The 20,412-nt window shown below is 39.2% G+C and overlaps 1 protein-coding gene across 1 annotated transcript in view; it reads left to right on the top strand.

Moving 5' to 3' along the window:
* The first annotated feature begins 4,829 nt into the window (after positions 1 to 4,829).
* LOC119527391 (phosphatidylinositol 3-kinase regulatory subunit gamma) overlaps positions 4,830 to 20,412 on the top strand; it is a 160,736-nt gene continuing 145,153 nt past the window's right edge. Inside the window, exon 1 of the mRNA XM_037827337.1 lies at positions 4,830 to 5,607. Within this exon, the coding sequence (XP_037683265.1) occupies positions 5,502 to 5,607 (106 nt within the window). The 5' untranslated portion in view covers positions 4,830 to 5,501. The remainder of the gene's footprint in view (positions 5,608 to 20,412) is intronic.

Below are 20,412 nucleotides of genomic sequence, written 5' to 3' on the forward strand. Positions count from 1 at the left end.
CGGATTTTTTAAAATAGTGATCACTCTTGCCTGAGGAGGTAAGGCAGAGAGTTATGAGAAGGCTGTTGTAATCTGATTGGAGAGGATGAGGAACTTTGGTGAACTGATCTTTGGGCCAACTTTCCATGAAGTTTTTTTTCAGGCCTGGAGCTAATCATATGGATTGGGGAAACTAAGCAGTAAAGAGAACACATGGCTTAAAGCAAGTGCATACAAGTCTGGGGTGAACACTCAAGGCAGCCCAAATGCCCCCTCTCTAAGGAGACTTCCCTCACCTGCACCTGAAGATGGGCAGAGATAATCAGTGTCTTTGGAGTCCAACAACATTTTACCAATTTCTGTATTATTACATGCCCTGTAATTATTTATTCTTTTATTGACCCTCTCCTCTATGGACTTGGGACCCAATGTCAGGGACTCCATCTTATCCATTTTTGTATCCCCAGCGCTTGGAAGCATCAATAGGCATCTGCTGAGTGAAGGAAGGGGAGGGGGAAGCAGGAAGTGCACTGGACTGGCAGTCAGGACTGGAGCTCTGATCCTGGCTCTGTTACTAAGTGGCTGGGTGACTTTGAACAAGTTCCCTTACTGCTCTGGGTCTCCATTTCCTCATCTGTAAAATGAGAATAAAAATACAACGCTTCTTTCAGGGTTATGGAGATTAAATGAAGTAACAGAACTCACCGGCTGCTTGCCCTGTTTGTGCCCTGCCCTGGCGAAACAGCCTGGACTATTGTTCCTGTCATTTGGCTCCCATTTGCGCTCTCTCTCTCCTAGGGAGAGCTGAGCTGGGAGCTGCTGCCTTGTTGGAAGGGAGGGTTGCAGCAGTGGCATACATACTACACTATCTAGGTGGCCCCTGTATTGCTGGAAGGGCAGACACCAAAAGAGGGGAGAATATCAGGCCTGAGAGGGAAACCTGCTTCTTTTGTGACCCCTCAAGCTGAAGGAGGACCCAAAGTGGGGACAGTGAGGCAGAGCAGATCTATGTCACATGCTCATGGGTCTGAGGAAGCCCTGAAACAGTGCCCTCTAAGCCCTGGAATTTAGCAGCATCTGGAGGAATGCCACTTCTCTGAAGTCTACTCATTCATCTCATGTCATAGTTCCTCAGTGCCTTGGACTGAAATGATAAACCTGATCATGGATTTTCAAGCGCTAAGAGAGATGTAGAAGAGCAGTGGGTAAAAAATATTGCAAATGCCAAATAAAAGGAATGACTTGCTTAAAAAAAGTACAAAGGCATGATTTTGGACACTGCTATCTGAAGAGATGACTATCAGTTCTCAGGTGAGATGTCTTTCCAGGAGATCCAATAGCATGGTCCTTTTATATTGTAAAGGCAAACTTTTCCATCAAAACTTGGTATTTCTCCAACTCACGAAGCAGGTGACTGGGGAGGCCCTGAAATTTGCAACTGATAATTTGCAGAGTTTTTCTGGGAGTCCCATTTATCAAATGAGTTTATTTAGCTATATGGACTCGCCCTTATCACAAATGGTTAAGGGAAGATGGTGAGAGAGGAATAAAGGTGGAAGATTGAGGCCAATGGAATCCCTTCTCAAAGACTGTCAATCAGTCCTGGAGTTAAAGCTAGTGACATTAAAAAAAATTGTATGTTTCCATTTCGTAAGGCTTTAAAAAATATTGTGTACTCAGATGGCACCTTTAGTCACGAAGAATTTTTGGCTGAGTTCCAGGCTGATTCTGCTGGCACAGAGAGATCTGAGATCATACCCTATATTCAGTGCACAGAAGAAATATTTCATCCATCTCTGAAATAAAAGGGGGTGGGGAATGGAGCAAATTTGAACAGTTTCACAGCAAAACCATAGCACAGGGTGAAAAGTAAAGGAAACCCTATCCATTTGGAGTTACAGAAATGTACTATTAATTCTAAGTACTTCAGTGGCATTTTTTTTTCATTCTCAGAGTGCTTCACAATAAATTAAGCAACTTGCATAAATCCAAAGACAAACTCCTATTTTATAGATACATAAATGAAGGCAGTTAGATTTTGTGATTTACCTATGACTATTTTAAATTTAAAAAAAAGAAAGGGGGAAGGCAAAGGAAAAAGAGCAACTCCCAAAGGGGCAGGTTGTGACCCAGGAGTCTGAGCTCTTAGAGCTGAATTTAGTCCACACCCAGGCCAAATATAATTCTCCAGGAGGGAAGCAGTCCAGAACACCAGAGCTCACATTCTCTACCTTTGCCAAAGAACCAGAGGCGGTTTGGTGACATGCAGTCAGAACCTCACTTCTATTTCTCAGCTGAAAGAAAGTAAAGCCAGCACCATCTGACAGGCACTTCCCACAAAGGCAGGGCACTGATTCAAGCCCGTCTGAAGGAAGCATGCTTTCCCTTGAGTCATCATTGCTTCTTGCATCACTGTTATTCTTTGGAGGTCTCCTATTCAAAGGTCTATTTAATTTGGACAGTTGGGTCATACATTCTTAGGTGAGAAGGTTGAATCACAACTTTACTCTAAGTACCAGTCCTGAGCACTAGATTATATACTATCCTTTTTTTACTGTATCCCCAAAAGTCTTAGCTGTGGGAAAGGCCTGGATGATTGCTTTGTGTATTAGAAACTGAACTCCCACCACTAATGATGAAAAGTGGTCCAGGCAAAAGCCGCTGAGGAAATCTGAAAGCCATTATCTTTTCCGCACTTCCTCTCTTCACCCTCATTTTGTTTGGGAATGCACAGGGTCACCTGTGAACAAAAATAAACCAACTTGCTCTTGACTGATTATTCTGCCTTTCGAGTTATCAAATGCAAGTACTTTTGGCTCCCAGATAGGGTAAAGTAAAGAGACTGCTGAGAAGCCACTCACAAATTAGAGGTGATCTTTCAGCATCTTCTACCTAGAAGAATGGTTCAGAAGACACAAATAAATGTGCCCTGCCTCAAAGTTGATCTGGCTTCTGAATGGCATTTGGATTTCAGAGATGTAAGAAAGCATATTAGAATCCTGGTGTGTTTTCTTAGCTCAACCCTGTCCATCCATATTGGCTCTTTTTAACCCCTTACTCTATCCCCAATCAGAACATAATTCTACTGTCTGCTCCCAGCAAATGTCTCAACTCAATCATAGCACCTTTAAGGAAAGCAGAACCACTTTAGGAGGTAGAGGGTGAAACGTGGCAACTCTTCTACAGGCATGAATCAATATAGCAAAGCTCTCAGGGTAGGAGGTTTTGCTAGGGCTTAAATCAGGTTGTCAACTCAAACACAATGGGCTTTGTTACTCCTGTGTAAAGAGGAAATAGAGCAGTTGTTGCCAGCCTTCCCCGCCTCCCTGACTGTACTGTGGGCATGTAGACAGGATGGCAATTCTAGACACAATCTTCAAGAGACACAAATCTGCTTTTGGCTGCTCAGCGTTCCCCAGCAAGTTAATTAGCTGTTTCTGAAATGCATGGAAACATGCAGCATTTTCATACTGAAGTCTATCTCATAGCTTTAAGCTTGTGGGGAGGGACTGGGTGTGTGGAGTAGGGGGTCTGTCAGGTAAACAGAATATAACCCTTTTGGCGAGGGATTCCAGTATTTGTGATTTATCTCAGAAACCACACACGTACTGTGATTCCAAGACATTTTTTTCTGGCTTGAGCACTTTAGCTGAAGGGCCCGCTGTGATGCCCCACTATTTATTTCAGATGTGTGTGGCTTACCTCTGGGTTCAAAAGTCCTTGGATGGGAGGCACGAAGGAACTGCTAAATGCCTAACTCTGCTCCAAGGGAGAAGCAGGGACTGGGTTCAGATAGTGGCCGGGGAGGTTCCAGGGAGGGTGGGAAGGGCAGGGACATATCCCTCACTGTGCGTTAACAGTGCTGCAAGTAGGTTTGGGGACCTATGCTTTATTTCCAAACTTATCACGAGGGAGAGGGAGGCTGATCCAGCATGGTGAAGACGTCTATGGGGAGGGACTTTGCCCCGGGACCTCCTAAAGGCCTGAAGAGAGCGCTCCGGTCAAGTGACAGCACACGCCGCTCTCCGTTCGCTCCCCTCCCCCGCGGCAAGTCTCTGGGAAGAGGCGCCTCGCGCAGCCTGTCCTCCCCCGCTCCTCACTCGCCCGGGTGGACCGAGACTCAGCGGGAGCCCCGCCTGTCTCCGGGCAGCCCAAGCCCGGAGCGCCGGCCTAGCCTGTCAGGAATCGCCTTTTGCGCTTGTTCCCTGCCCCCCCTTCTTCTTTTCTTTCCCCCTCTGCCTTTGTCCCGCTTAGTAACTGGGCTCTGACCAATCGCCGCCTCACCGGCCGGCGCCGGCTATCTCCTGATTGGCCCGCTTGGGGCGCGCAGCAGTCTCCCGCTCCTTCCATGGAGCAAGGCAGACAAAAGACGCAAGCTCCAGACTCCGGCAACTGGGATCAGCCAATCACCACTCACCTATCCTCTCTTCCCCTCCTCCCCTCTTCCCCACTCTCTCCCGGCCGGGCTCGCGTGCTCCCGGCACTGACTCCTGGCGTGCGGCCAGCGCCCGGACCGTACCATTCTAGTCGATGCCGAGGGAGAGAGAGTATGGCTGATTAAAGAGCCGAGGCCTAGAGAGCGGTGGGGAGAGTTCAAAGCTAAGAGGAAGATGACTGCGTGAACGCTTTTTCGGGCCCTTGAGAGGCTCTCCAGTACACTAAGGCGGGATAGAGTGGAGGGGGCGGTGGTGATGCTTGGCTATGCACCCTGCTCGGCGCGGGTGGGTGGCGCCTAAGCGAGGTGGGGGGGAAGTGTGAGGAGCGGGGGAGGGTGTCCCCTCCGCTTCGTTAAAATGAAACTCTAGTGGCTGGAGACCCGGCAGAGCGTGAGGGGAGCCGGCACTGGCGCGTTTGCTCGCAGCCCGGCAGGAACGCCCAGCAGAGCGGCGCTAACTGGACTTTCCGACGGCTCCCTATCCCTAGGCTGCGGTAGCTTCGGTAGCTTCGGTTGCTTCGGTTCGGAGCTCGGCGGGAGCGGTGCCCGAGTCTCGGCTCCTCAGGGGATCGCTCTCTGCAGACCAGTGGGACCCCGCAACTTGAACGCAATCCCCGGCCCCCTTTTTATACCTTCCTTTGTCACTTCCCTACCTTTCTTGCAACGAGATTTTTTCCCTCATCGCTCTGCCGCCTCCTCAGGACGCAAAAGTGGCTTCCGTGGAAAGATTTGGAGGCGGTGGGAGCTTTTCTCTTTGGAGAGCGACTGTGTAGAAGCGATTTTTGGGAAGCAGCTTTTTATACCTCTGCCCTCCGCCCCCCAAGCCTGTCTGTATCCCTCTGAAGAGAAAAGCCCGTATCTATCTCGAAAGTTCGGGGGGCATTTTGCTGGGCGTTGTAGGAGGAGAGGGGGAGGACCCCTTCCTCGTCCTGGTAGTTGGCTGGAGTTGTACCGGCCGTTGGAAACCCCGAAGCACATTTCCGTGTGGGACTTATGCAGATTTATATTTTTAGATTTTTAAATATCTGATCAAAATAGATATATATGCTCTCTGTATATTTCCTGACGACCTGCCCCTGACAGCGCGATGTACAATACGGTGTGGAGTATGGACCGCGATGACGCAGACTGGAGGGAGGTGATGATGCCCTATTCGACAGAACTGATATTTTATATTGAAATGGATCCTCCAGGTACTTGGGAGAAAAAAAGAATCTTGCGTTGGGTCTGATTGGTGTTTAACAAGACCTTGGTGATGTTTTTCAGGGCAGAAGTATTCCTGGGTGCGCTAGGTTCGGGCTGAGGGGTAGATTTTGCAGTTAGAGCTGCAGTAAAACTGCTTCTGATTCACACGTTTAAAGTTTGCTGTTAGGATCCTGGTTCCATTGTCCTGCGAGGGTGGGGGTGGGGGTGGGGGTGAAGTGGGAGTGGGAGGAGGGACCCGTTTCTTTTACTTCTTTTCCTTTACGTGTCGTTCAGGTTTTCGTCGTGCCCCCCCCACATTTTTTTTTCTGCCTTGAATTAAAGGCTCTTCTACCTGGTAAGGGATGCTTTATTCCCACTTTGACTACTTGGGTGCTTTAAGTCAGTCGTTCCCTATGGTAGAATTCTTTAAAGCTTGTCATTTCATACATTTGTCTAATTTGGTTCGTTGTGTTTTACCTTTAACTTCTGAAACTGGGTTACCTATGTGATGATTCATTTTAAGACTCCCCTTTTCCCTTCCAAAAACTAAATGCCGGTTTGTGATTTTCAGAGATTGGTCATTCTTATTCAGTTATGGCCTTAGTCTGAGGTTTTTCTTCTCCGAATATCGTTGCTCAGAGAGATCTACGTGCAATATTTTATTACTCTTAAATTATAGTGATTTATGTTAATTTACTGGTCAGGGTTTAATATAACTTCAATTCTTAGAGTAGAAAAAGGGAGGAACCTTTCTTTTTCGAGTGAATATATGTAATATGTAGGCTTATGTGATCGGTGCATATACACATAATGTAAATCATACATACACTACATTTTTGTTTTAGAGCTTTGTCTGAGGTTCTTACAGACATTTTGTGAGTCTGGTTGGAAAGGGAAAAGAAGGGAAAATGGAAAAGTTGAGTAAATTTTTTTTCTTTCAAATCTACCCCATTTTATGATTATTAGCTGTCAGATTTTCAAACCCTGTTTGCAATTATAGAAAGCGCTTTATGATTTTGATTAAGTAGAGGGTCTTTGTGTCTCCTCATTTTTGTTGAAGATCAATTCATTATGTCTTTTAAACCTATAGAATAAATTGTGTGTCATTGGGGAAACCTCAATTTATTATGAGACTATTATTTTTTGAAACCTTTAAAAGTATTTGAGCCCATGCAATTGTAATAAAGCAGAACTGTTTTATAGAATGTATGTAGAAATTGTTTCCTGTGTCCTTGTGAACAGTGAATTATCTTGTTTTTGTCTTTTTTTTTCAATTAGTCATAGAATGTTAAATGGTGCTATATTAAAAACTAATACTAATTTTGAATCAACCTTTTTCATTTTTAAGGATCACTTAGAATTTTTTCTTTTCCCTTCATTTTGGAGCCCTCTCTTTGCTTTTATAATTGTGACTGCAGTCCAGATGCACGTTCTCAGTGTTTGGCAAAGTTTGTAAGATTTGCCACCCATCTATTGTGTGTTTCCCCCTTTGTTTCCCCCTAATGGTAAAGCTTCACTTCTTTTAGATGCATTTGTCATTCATGTGAATGGAAATTTGGTACATTCATTGGTACCTTTCATGTAAAAAGTAAGGTTAATGATTCTGGATTTTTGTTATAAGAATTATATGTTCAAATTGCCTTAGAATCATACTGTATCATATAGTGTCTTGCCTTTCAGACATACAAAGAATTTGTTGGGCGGGAGGTGAGTGGAGAGGAGGGGAGAAAATGAAGAGTGCACTAATGGTTGAAAAATATTGGCCTAGTAGAAAAATATTGGCCAAGTTGAGTTGTCTAAAAATGATTTTAAGAAAACTTGACTTACATTTATGTAGTGATGTGGGTCTTATAGGGCTATATAGAAAATTCTGAATCAAACTTTGGGTATTCCATAGAATTAAGTTTAGAGTTTACAATGTTCATCTTTGAATGAAATTTTTCATACTGGGATTCTGTTCAGAATATTGAAAATGTACATATGCTGCACTGTATTACTCATTTTGTAGTGTTAACATAGAATAGGGTTAGTTATTCCTAAGAGCCTTTTGAAAGGAAGTACACTTGAATATGCTGAAACATTGCCTATGAAATGAATGGTTTTTAATGGAAATAATGTTGTTTTGTGTGATAAATCAAGCTTTGAAATATTTCAAAACTTAAGTAAGTCATTAGTGAAGTGGTTGCAGCATGTCTTGCATTTGTCTTTTTCCGTTTCCCTAGTTCCCACTCAAGATCAAGCTCTTATTATTTCCTCCCTGAACTGGTGTGGTAATGCACTAACTATTCTTCCCTGTTTCTACCCTCTCCAATCGAGAGTAATATTAAAGTTGCATTTGATGAAGATATTAGCCTGCTTTAAAATCTCCAATTGCTTTCCTTTGCCATCTGAAAGAAGTCCCTCTGTTTGGCTTCCAACCTAATTTGCAGTCCATTCTTTTCCTGGAATCCCATCACAAATTCTGTGGAAGCTATTTTGTACTTGCTGTTCCTTGGATGTAAGCTTTTTCCTCTCCCTGAGATGCCTTTCACTCCCAGTGGTCACTTTTGAAATCTTATATATGTTTAGGACCCAGGTCAGATGACGCCTTTGCCAGGATGTGTTCCCTGATTCCTTCTGTTAGTAGTCATCCCTCTTTTTCCCTTCCTTTTTTAGTGCTTCTCTCATGGAATTTCCTCTATGCTGTCTTGTAGAATAACTACTGTGGTTATTTATGAATACTTCTCCCTATGGACTGTCTTCCTACCAGGTTATGAGCCCCTTAGCTTGTTCAGGGTCTTGCAAGTAGTAGACAATTTAATAAATACATTTTGGATTAATAAATAAGGAGTACTAGCCTTTAGGTGCTTTCTACTTAAGGTCCTTGGTCTCCTCATTTTGTAGTAGTCTTGAATTAAATGACTTTTGAATTAGACTTTTGTCAACTTAGGGTCCATAACGGTAATGGTGCTAATATATTTAATATGGTTTTTATTTTAATTTTAGACTGAACCATAAATGCAAAATTATCTATTGCTTCCGTTGGCCTCAAAAACTGTTTTTCAAAGGTGTTTCCCTTCAGTCTATTTTTTCAGTCCTGAAGATTTCTAACAACTGCATGGATTGCTGCGTCTATTGTCATTTACTGATAATGTAAGGATTGAATCCAAATGGAAGTTTAATGTCTTAATCTTTATGTATTTTTTGGCAGCAACAGAAATACTGAACTGTTCAGATGTAATATAAAACTTTTTGTTTTTGAATGTTAAGATTGTGGTAAAGAGTATTGCTTGTAAACATCTTGGTTAGTTCTGCTGTGAGTTTGGGAATTAAGATTTTTCCGTAGCAGAGCAGTTGTTGGATATAACCTCTCAAAGGGCTCCTGCATTTGATAAAGGAGCTATGGGAGGATTCCAATACATGACTCACGTACACAGTTCATAGGTTATAGTCTCTTAGTGCAGTACCTTAGTTGTGACTTTGTTATTGTTTTTTACTTTAGGAAGCTGTAACAAGTGTTCTTAAGGTTATCTGTAGACTTTTTGTTCTGATCAAGATAAACTTCTGAAATTCACTATAAGGCAGCAACATCTCTGAAGTGGATAATTAGAAGATTAAAAGTTTAATTGTTTAGCAAAACTTAAGTAAGGTCTAGAAAAGTGGTTCTTAATGTTTTTGATCTCAGTATTCTTTTACTTTCTTAAAATTATTGATGACCCTAATGAGTTTTTGTTTACTTGGGTTGTATCTATTGATATTTATTGTATTAGAATAAAACTGAGAAATTTTAAAAATATTTAATTAATTTAAAAATGATAAAGACATTACATGCTAACATACATTTATGAAAAAATAATTATATTTTCTAAAAATTAAAAAAAAACTTAGAAGAGTGGAGTTTTTGTGTTTTTTTGTTTGTTTTTTTACCTTTTTTAAAAAACTTTTAAAAAATATCTGGCTTGATAGAAGACAGCTAAAATCTCATATCTCCTTCTGCTGTTAGGAATCACATGGCATAGACTCACTTATAGAAAACTCTACTGTACAGTTATGAGAGAATGAGTGAAAAAGGTAAATAACCTCTTTGTAATATTGTGAAAATAGTTTTGACCTATTGGAGATTCTCTGAAAAGATCTTGGGGGCTCCTGGGCCACACAAGTGCTAGTGTAGAGGTTACCTTAGTAACACCAGGTTTAGTGGTTAACCTTGTAAAGTTATCTTCTGACTTCTTTGAAGCCAGATGAAAAGGTTGTTTTAGGAAACTTACCTGTTTTACTCTGACATGTTTGGCATTTTCATCCTGGTAGAAATTGGACTAGGTAACATTCTGATGGAAATCTGGCACGCTGGTTCTGTGGTTGGGAAAAATACCTGCTGAGACCCATCCTGAAGAAATAGGTCACTTACCTCTGTGTGGTCCTTATTGTTAGCAGGTTGGGGATCCTGCTTCTGTGTTTGAATTTTTCTTTGTAACTGTGAACATTTGATGGGTTTGTCTTATTTATTGTAAGGTTTTCTTTTATGAGCTAGATGTTACTTTTTAATAATACTGTAGTATGGGACAAATGTTAATATCAAATGATATAAAAGCCATGCCATATGTTTTTTCCATCTTCTCATGGAAAAAGATTAAACATGGCTTTCATTTAATATAGTTTATATTTTATGTATGTTTCATTACAAGTGTGGTGATCCTGCCATTTGATATGCCTTTTAAGTTTGTTCTCATCACTGTTTTCATGCTGAATACCTTTATATTTTTCTTAGAATGTAGAAAAAGCTAGGCCTTATTTATGGTCACTTTTTAACAAGGTAGGTAGAAAAATAATTGCTAATGTATCATGTGATATGACAGTATTTTTGATTGCTATTAAAGGGGGAGGTAGCTTGAGTGTAGTAAAAAGAACACAGACTTGAGACAGATGATATGGATTCCATATCAAGCTTTGCCATTGACCCTGTTCAAAGGTTATGTGACTAGTACTTCACCACTCGAAGTATCTGATTTCTCTTTTGTAAAATCAAACGAATCAAACCTTGCAGAGTTGTGAGGATTAGATGTACTGTATCAAGGATCTAGCACAGGGTCTGGCACAGGGTATGTATCCAATAAATGGTAGCTTGTATTTTAAAGCTTCTTACTGATAGCACATAATTATCCTGAGTCTACCTCTTTTATGTATACCAAGTTTAAGAATATGGCCCTTGTTTAAAAGAAGACTCTTGCAGTCAAAACCTTTTGAGCTATTTTGTCCGTTCTTTTCTGCATTCCCAACATTTCAACTGGGGCCAAGTTTTATCTGTTTTATTTTTGGAAGTGTTCTCTAAGGCCTTTTCTAGTTAGAAAATCTCATGAGTCGGAAATATCATTCCAAGTCATCATTTCTTTTTAGTTTCTATTGCTCTTGTCCAGTGTTTTATCACCTCACATTTGAAATGATTTGTAGTAAAGCTAATAGGTGCTAACATTTATTGAATAATTATTATAGACCAAGCACCATATACTGTTTCTTTTATCCACACAGCAACCTTATAAAATTGGCACTGTTATTATTCCACTTTACAGATAAGAGACTGAGACTTATATGAATTTAGTAACTTATGCAGTGTCTCATCGCTACCAAAAAGCAGAGCAGGCCTGTCTGCTTGATTCTAAAGCCCAGGCTTTTAACCAGTATCCCCTAACTGGTTGCTTTATTTTTAATCTTCTTCTCTCTTCTTCCCTAAGTTTATCATGAATTCTTCAGCCAGGCTTATGGTACTTACTTGTTATTTTCGTTGTCTCACTGTCCTGCTCAGAAATAATCAGTGGCTCTCCATTTCTTTTAGGCAGAGGCCATATTCTTAAACTTGGCACATGAGGTCTTTAGTAATAATGGCACCAACTTACATATCTAATTTTATTACCAATACTCTAATCATATTTCTCTTCTAGTCCAGTTCCTTGCTATATCATGAATATGCCTTGTTCATTCCCATCTCCAAGCTTTTGCTGCTTCCTGTCTTAGAATATGCTCATCCTATCCCCATCTTCAATTAGGACCCTTCCTTCTTAAAACTTTCTCAAGAAATTCTAGACTGATCGCCCTTTGTTATCTAGGGTGCTAGTCTATTATTTTGACACTAAATCATATACTATTTTATGTTATTATGGTATTTACTTGTTTCATGGATATAATTTATCTCCCTAACAAGATAAGCTTCTTGAGGTAAGGCTGTCATATTTCTTTCCTATTTCTTTTTTCTATTTGATTTTTTTTATTATCAATATGCAGTCTTTAAACTTATCAAGATAATTTATTCCAGCAGGAAATAATTAGTGAAAACATGCAATTCTTAAATCATAGATAATGCTGTTAGCAAAATTTTATGGTTTGTAGTAAAGTTAATTTTGAAACTTTGAAGAATTAGAAGGGAGTAGTAGATTTTGAAAGTTTGTTAGACTAGTTTTACACGGTATAGGGCCAAATGGTGACTTAAGTTACTCAATGTGTTTTGATGCTAATTGACTTCAGAATGTGTAGGACTTGACTTGGTATAATAACGTAAGGTCAGTCATCAAGCCTTATTAAAAATCAGTTTCCAAATTGCTTGCCCACATATGGCACATTTGTTCCTTTTGCATATTTGTATGTTCTTATGAAGTAAGAACGTTAGTCCTTTTTAAATTAAAAGAGACAGTAGGAGCAGTAGAGAGCAATTAAGGAAGGGGGAACAATAATCCAAGAAGAACAGATAAGCTATTTAACGTTCTGGGGATGCCCAGAAATGACTATGGTCTGTTAATTTCTGATGGATGTGGTAGGAACAAGTTCACTGAAATGTTGCTATATTATGTAACTTTCTTGGGGTAAAGTAGGAACATGTTGGAAGTTAAGCAGTTATCGTAGGTTAGTTGTCTTTTTCTTACTCCCTTGTTATGGTCTCTTTGAAATGTTCTTTTATTGTATGTTTGTTTTCTTTTTAACTTTTTTTTTCATACAGTTGATTTAAAAAAGAAGGGAAAGTTAAAAAAAAAAAAAAAAAAGAAAAAAGACAAACAAGGAAAAAAAAAAAAAAAGATGTGGTGCCCCCTTGAGGAGCCTGTGGAGAATGCAGGGGTATTCGCCTACCCCACCTCCATGGTTGCTAACATGACCACAGACATAGGGGACTGGTGGTTTGATGGGTTGAGCCCTCTACCATAAGTTTTACCCTTGGGAAGACGGTTGCTGCAAAGGAGAGGCTAGGCCTCCCTATAATTGTGCCTAAGAGCCTCCTCCCGAATGCCTCTTTGTTGCTCAGATGTGGCCCTCTCTCTCTAGCTAAGCCAACTTGAAAGGTGAAATCACTGCCCTCCCCCCTACGTGGGATCAGACACCCAGGGGAGTGAATCTCCCTGGCAACGTGGAATATGACTCCCAGGGAGGAATGTAGACCTGGCATCGTGGGACGGAGAACATCTTCTTGACCAAAAGGGGGATGTGAAAGGAAATGAAATAAGCTTCAGTGGCAGAGAGATTCCAAAAGGAGCCGAGAGGTCACTCTGGTGGGCACTCTTACGCACACTTTAGACAACCCTTTTTAGGTTCTAAAGAATTGAGGTAGCTGGTGGTGGATACCTGAAACTATCAAACTACAACCCAGAACCCATGAATCTCGAAGACAATTGTATAAAAATGTAGCTTATGAGGGGTGACAGTGGGATTGGGAAAGCCATAAGGACCACACTCCACTTTGTCTAGTTTATGGATGGATGAGTAGAAAAATAGGAGAAGGAAACAAACAGACAAAGGTACCCAGTGTTCTTTTTTACTTCAATTGCTCTTTTTTCACTTTAATTATTATTCTTGTTATTTTTGTGTGTGTGCTAATGAAGGTGTCAGGGATTGATTTAGGTGATGAATGTACAACTATGTAATGGTACTGTGAACAATCGAATGTACGATTTGTTTTGTAAAAAAAAAAAAAAAAAAATAGCCTAATCATTTGATTACAACAGATCATCCTAGCTTGTATATAAAATTTTTTAATAAATTAAAAAAAAAAAAAAAAAAAAAAAAAAAAGAGACAGTAGGCTAGGTCCAACTTGCTAGACCAGAACATTTTGCCTGGCCTATGTCAGTATGAACACTGTCCTGTCCCTGGTATCGATGAGCCAACACAAACCCAAAGTCAATAGTATGATGTCAGACCCTCCACCATTATTCAGCCTTGGATTTTCTGTCTGATGTTCTGTTTGTGGGGCAGATTAATTGCCTATCCTTGTCTAAGGGTACAGGTCAACAAATCCAGAGCATTTGTGTTTGTATATAAGGATGTGGCTATGTAATCATAAATGCTTATTTTATGGTGTTTGTTTTTAAACTTAAGAAAAATTAGATTCGATCATGAATAAAAATTTAAAATCTGTATATAAATTGCTTTGGAGAAGGCCTTATTGAATGAATTGTTTGTGCTAGAAATATATTGTGTTACAGTTTTGTTCCTATATATGTATTATGCTTTTTGACTTTTATCTGTACAACAAGGCCACTCAGTGTGGTATGATTTATGTTAAAATTCTAGTAATCATTTATAGAATTAACGACACATTTTTTGAAGGTAGTTCTGGGATACATTTCATAAAAAGTATTTAGTTAGTATACTTTCATCTGCAAGCAGCAGAACCTAACTAATTCAGAATGATCTAAAAAATAAGAATTTTATCCTTTCATATTATAGTCTTCAGGGATGGTTGACTGCAGCAATTCAGCAATGTCAGTATGAACTTAAATTCTTTCCATTGCTCAGTTCTTACTTGAGATTGGCTTCATCCAAAGCTAGTAGCAAAATGGTTGCAGTGATTCCAGGTATCAAATCGATACAAAACTTCTAAAAGAAGAAGAAAGATGTTTCCTCCTTTTCCTCTGTTTTTGAAGAGAAGAAATTTCTCCCCCAGACCTCTAATAGATTTCTTTCATACGTTTCTTTTTGATCAGAATTGGGTTGTGTGTCCATTCCTGAACCAACTGGCGATTACCCTTGGATTAATCATGTTCATCTCTGAATCTGGAGTGGTGTTGGCTTTCCCTGAGGCGTGAGATTGTGTCTCAACACAATCTTTCTTCCGTTATGAAGAAAGAAGGAGGGAGTGGATGTTAGGTAGGCAGTGAACAGTAATTTGGAGAACCATAGCTCTTTGCAAATTATTTTTTTTTTCTTTTTCAAAACTAAAAGCTAGGTGTGGAAAACCCATTTTCATTTTCTAAATTGGAATTCAAAGAGTCACATTGTACAAAGAGTTAAACATAAGGCCCAGATGTTTTCCTGTATTTCCTGTAAGTTTAATAGAATATGAAGTTGCTAACCTTTTTGGTTGACAGTTTCCTTATAGGAAGAATGTAGCATTGGAATAGAGCATATTGGTATAGCAAGTATAGTAAGAAAGAGCATTTTGCAAAACTAAAGTTTCTGATTTTAAAGTTTAGTAAATTAAATAAGCTTGGGATCTGTGGAATGATTTGATTTGAATGACCAGCCTTAAAAATTAGGACATCACTACAGATCCAATCTTTCAATTAAAATGTACTATGTACTTAGGTATTACTTTTTCTAGGATGCTGGAAATGTAGAAGCAGTAAGGTGGGTGGTAAGACGGTGGGGCTCGGGAATCAGACTGCACTAGGAGGCAATAATCAAGCTGAGGGATGATGGTGGACAAGGGTGGAAGCTGTGAGGTGGTGAAAAGTGGTTGGATTCTGGATGTTCTTTTTATCAGTAATAGCATGTCAATTCCAAACCAATTTAGCCACTTTATTTTCTAATTTCTTAGGTTTATATTTCTTTATATGCCTTAATAAACAAAAAAATTGAACTTTTTTTTAAGAATAGAATTAGAACAAAACTATATATTTTAATGTATTTTTCTCTTTTTGAAAGTGTTATGATTTCTGATCTCTGACATTTTGGTGCTAAGCAGCGGTATAGGTGGCCTTAGTTATTTGAAGGAGACTTACTCATCAAATACTTTTATAAACATTACTGTATAGATCTAGACTGTATTATAATTTACTTTAAAAAGTAACTTTAAGAAGGAAATTGTCCTGAAGTTCTTTGTTTTTGTACTTCTATGAGTGGGAGATGAAATGAAAGAGAAAGATGTCATGTTCTATTTTACTTTATGTGCTACAGTTATTGTATCTTAGAATAATTAAAATATATTTGTTTTTGCTTATTTCTATAATGTTTAAGTGCTTGAATACAGGCATTGCTAGAAAATAGGAAGTGTTGCACAGTGTTTAAGAACTCTAGACTCAGATTCTTAGGGTTCTAATTCTAGTCCTGCCTATTTGTGGACAGTTTCCTAATCTGAATAGTAAGAAGAATATTAACCTCATTGTAGGGTTATTGTGAGAAGTATGTGGATTAGTATATATAAGACACTAAAAGAGTTATATATTGTTGTTTCGTTATTAAGATAGGATGCTTTGTAACCCATCTCCACAGTGTCCCATTTAGAGGAAGCACCAGCCTAACATTCAAATTAAATTGAAAAGCAACTTAAGTCTTTTTTCCAGCCTCTCAAGAATGCCAAAGGGGATTACGTTCATGACATATAGCAACACTACTTAAAATCCTGTTTCTCCATTTTTGATCAGTACTTTTATACAGTTAATCCCAAACTTTCTCTAAAACTTGCCATATTCTCTCATAACTCCCTGAGCAGTCTCATTCCTGTTTCCTTCCCTTTCAAACCTATTATTTTTCTTCCAGGAGTATCTTTCTCCCTTTAAACACTCTCTTGTCCATTTCATTGCTCTGATCTGTCCATTTCATTACTCTGAACAAGGAAACAAAGAAAGGAAGCAATGAATACTCATACAGCAACATTTTTGTTTGTGTCCCACTTAGCTGCTAAGTGCAGATACCAAGGGCCCTTGGAGTTTAAAGAAGGGAGTGATTCTGAGGGGTGGACAGGCTTTGGAGAGAAGGTAGAATTTGAGCTGTGGCCTTTAAAGATGTTTAAGACTTGGATAAAGCAAGAGGAAGAAAAAATATTCTGTCTAGATCGGGGACCTATGTGGGTGAGGGTAAAAGATACGAATATATTTGGCAAACTTGGGAAACAAGGAATAGTTTTTCTGTGGTGGTGCTTCTCATACTAGTTAGTTACTACTCCTAGGGCTATGTAGATGTATGCCACGGAGCATGATAAACTACAGCATAAGAGGGTATACCTTCCTGGATTGTCATTTTATTCAAAAGTAATTATAAACACTTTTTAAAATGTTAAACCTTATGAAGCAAAATATGGAATTCATAAGCATTTTAAGGATAAAATAAATCATTTTTAAAATTGAGGTGAAATTCACATAACATAAAATTAACCATTTTGAAGTGAACAATTCAGTGGCATTTAGTACATTTACAACATTGTGTAATCACCATCTCGAAGCATTTTCATCATTTCAAAATGAAACCCTGTACCTTTTAAGCAGTTATTCCCCATTTCTCCCTCTCCCTGACCCCTGGAAATTAACAATCTGTTTTCTGTCTCTATGGATTTACCTATTCTGGATATTTCTTATAGATGTAATTATATTATATATGACCTTTTGTGCCAGCCTCTTTTACTTAGCATTATGTTTTCAAGATACATGCATGTTATGGCATGTATCAGTACTTCATTCTTTTTATGGCTGAATAATATTCCATTATACATGCTTTGTTTATCCATTCATCTGTTGATGGACAATTAGATTGTTTCCGCTTTTTGTCTTTTGTGAATAATGTTGCTATGGACATTCGTGAACATATTGTTTGAGTACCTGTTTTCAAGACATTCATTTAAAATTTAATAGTTGCTTTTGTAATCAAGTTGAGATATGATGGTAACTTAGATGGGTGGGAATTGTGGAAATAAAAATTGGTTGGATTCTGGGAAGGTGCTGTGACACAAATATTAACTCATGTGATCTTGATGACCTGTGATGTAGGTACTATCATTATTGCCATTTTACAGATGATAAAACTGGAACTTATCAAGGCTCATCGAGGCTAAGTAGCTTGCCCAAGGTCACACAAGGTAGTAAGTGGAAAATGGATTTGAACCCAGGTTGTTTTAGTTCATTTGCTTAATCATTATGTCATGATGCTGTCCATTTCATAGATAATTCAGGTTTCAAAGAAATTTAAGGCTTACAGCAGGCTTCTTGGGTTCATTCTTCTCCGTTGAGAGGAGGAAAAGTATAAGGAGCATTAACCAAAGGTAATGGTAATTTAAAAAGCTTGACAGATTAAATAGGGGGCTTACTGAATGATGGACTAAGGAGTCTCATGCTCTCCAGTAGCCAGTGAGGAGCAGCAATGGTGTAGAAATGACATTTAGGGGTTCCATTCCTAACTGTACACCGTTGGCTTGGTGTATAAAGCCTCACAATAAGAGAAGAAATATTTTGGTAAAATTTCACCTTGTCTGTCCTGCAAGTTTACTTGGAACCATTCCAGACCAGGTAGGTTTAAGTTTTGACTTTTAGAAAGAAGTCTGTTAAGTTTTAAAAGGACCATCAGGTGATTGAGACCTGTTGCCAGACATTAGTTCAGGATTTGGGGTTTAGTCCATCTCTTGGTAGTCATGAATTGTGAGAGCAGCTAACACATCTGTCTGACTGGGACTGACCTGTGCCTCTCTTTGATTCCTAGGTCTCAGCCATGGGCATTTAGAGTAGATAAAATACATGCCAGATAGAATTTGGTAATATGTCCCATGCAATATTTGGGACATATGTACACTAAAAAAAAATTAATCATTGTCTGGAATTCAAATATAACTGGGTGTTCTGAATTCTTATTTGCTAAATCTAGCAACCCTATTATAGAGAGATTATTGACTAGACAGTGTTTGCTAGTGTATTTATCTTACGATGTTTAGGGATAGGTGTGTAACTTGATGTAGTAGATATCAGGATACTTTCAATTTCAGTCACAGAAAAATCCAACTCAGGTTGGCTTAAACAAAGAGTTCATAAGTCAGAATTTATAAGCTCATGCAATTGACAAGTCCAAAGAGAATGAGGGCCCTTAGCTTGGTTTAATCAATTCTAGTAGGGCTTTGGCTCCATTTTTCTATAGTTCTCTTAGGTCTACCCTTTCTTAGCTTATTTTCTCAGGCCAGCTTGCCTGGTAGTACAAGATGGCTGCTTTTGGCTCCTGGACTGTGTGCTTCCTTATTCCGAGAGGGGTTGGGGGGAAGAGGATGTTTCTTACAGAGGTAACACATAAATCCTGAGCTTCATGCTCATTGGACCATCTCCATGTTCTGAGGGATCTCTGTCTTGAAATCTGGGTTCCTTAAAATAGCCTTTGTAGCGTTTTTTGTCTAGACCACTAGTTCTTAAATGTGAGCATGCATCAGAACCACCTGGAGGGCTTGTTAAAACATAGATTTTAACACTCCCTAAGTGGCCGATTCAGTAGGTTTGGGTTTAGGTTCCAAGAATTGTATTTCTAATCAGTTCCCAGATGTTAATGATTATGTTGGTCCACAAACCATGTTTTGAGAACCTCTTCTGTGTCAAATCAAGGCCTACCTCTGGAGCCATATAACCCGCCTTGACAGTGTGGAGAGGGAACAAGATAAATTTTGGGGAGAAAACTATAATGTCCTCTAAAGAAAGGACTGCTGTTTTTTGCCTATGAAGCTTCCTTTTCTTCTTATTTAGGTCAAACTTCTTGATTTTTCCCTTGGAAACATCCTTCTCCCGTTTACAATCTATGTGGCTTGGGTGGGGCTGACAACCCATTGGCTTCCTGGGTAAGCACATAACCCAGGCCTGGCCAATAGATGTACTGCATTTCTCTGGCCACCGTGATAAGCCCGGGATGATAGACTATGATCCTTGTAGAATAGTCAGTGTACATTACTATTTACTGTCCTGGCTGGTGATATGAAGATGACATAAGGCCCGTCCTCAAGAAGCTTGGACTAATTAAGGAAGACCCACATGTCAACAATGCATGCAGTACTCTCTTTATAACTCTCTTTCTTTTGGCTATCATCTAAGCTACATTCCTATTATATACTGTATTACTCCCTTTATAATCCTTAACCACACTTCTTAGTTGTTTAGTGACTTTAGTCCTCATTAGATTATAAATTCCAACAGGATAGGGACTGAGTCATAAGTAGCTGTTGTATTTTCAATACCTAGCACAGGCCCTGGCACATAAAGGTACTCAGAAAATATTGGTTGAATGAATGTGTGGGTTTTTTTTTTAAGTTTTTGATATTTTTTACTGAGATTGTTCATATACCATACAATTATCCAAAGATCCAAAGTGTGCAATCAATTACCCATGGTGCCATCATACAGCTGTGCATCCATCACCACAGTTAATTTTTTTTTCAATTTTTAGAACATTTTCATTACTCTAGAAAAGAAATAAAGGCACACAAAAAAAGGAAACTCAAATCCTCCCATACCCCTAACCACCCCCCCTCCGTTATTGATTCATAATATTGGTATGTACATTTGTTACTGTTGATGAAAGGATGTTAAAATACTACTAAATGTGGTATATAGTTTGCAATAGGTATATATTTATTTCCTGTATGCCCTTCTATTATTAACTTGTAGTTACAATGTCATACATTTGTTCTAGTTCGTGAGAGAGATTTCTAATATTTGTACAGTTAATCATGGACACTGTCCACCACAAGATTCACTGTTGTATACATTCCCATCTTTTAACCTCCAACTTGTGTTCTGGTGACATACGTGACTCTGAGCTTGCCCTTTCCACCACCTTCACACACCATTCAGCACTATTAGTTATTCTCACAATGTGCCACCATCACCTCTGTCCATTTCCA

The sequence above is a fragment of the Choloepus didactylus genome, chromosome 2, assembly GCF_015220235.1.
Source record: "Choloepus didactylus isolate mChoDid1 chromosome 2, mChoDid1.pri, whole genome shotgun sequence".
Taxonomy (NCBI): domain Eukaryota; kingdom Metazoa; phylum Chordata; class Mammalia; order Pilosa; family Megalonychidae; genus Choloepus; species Choloepus didactylus.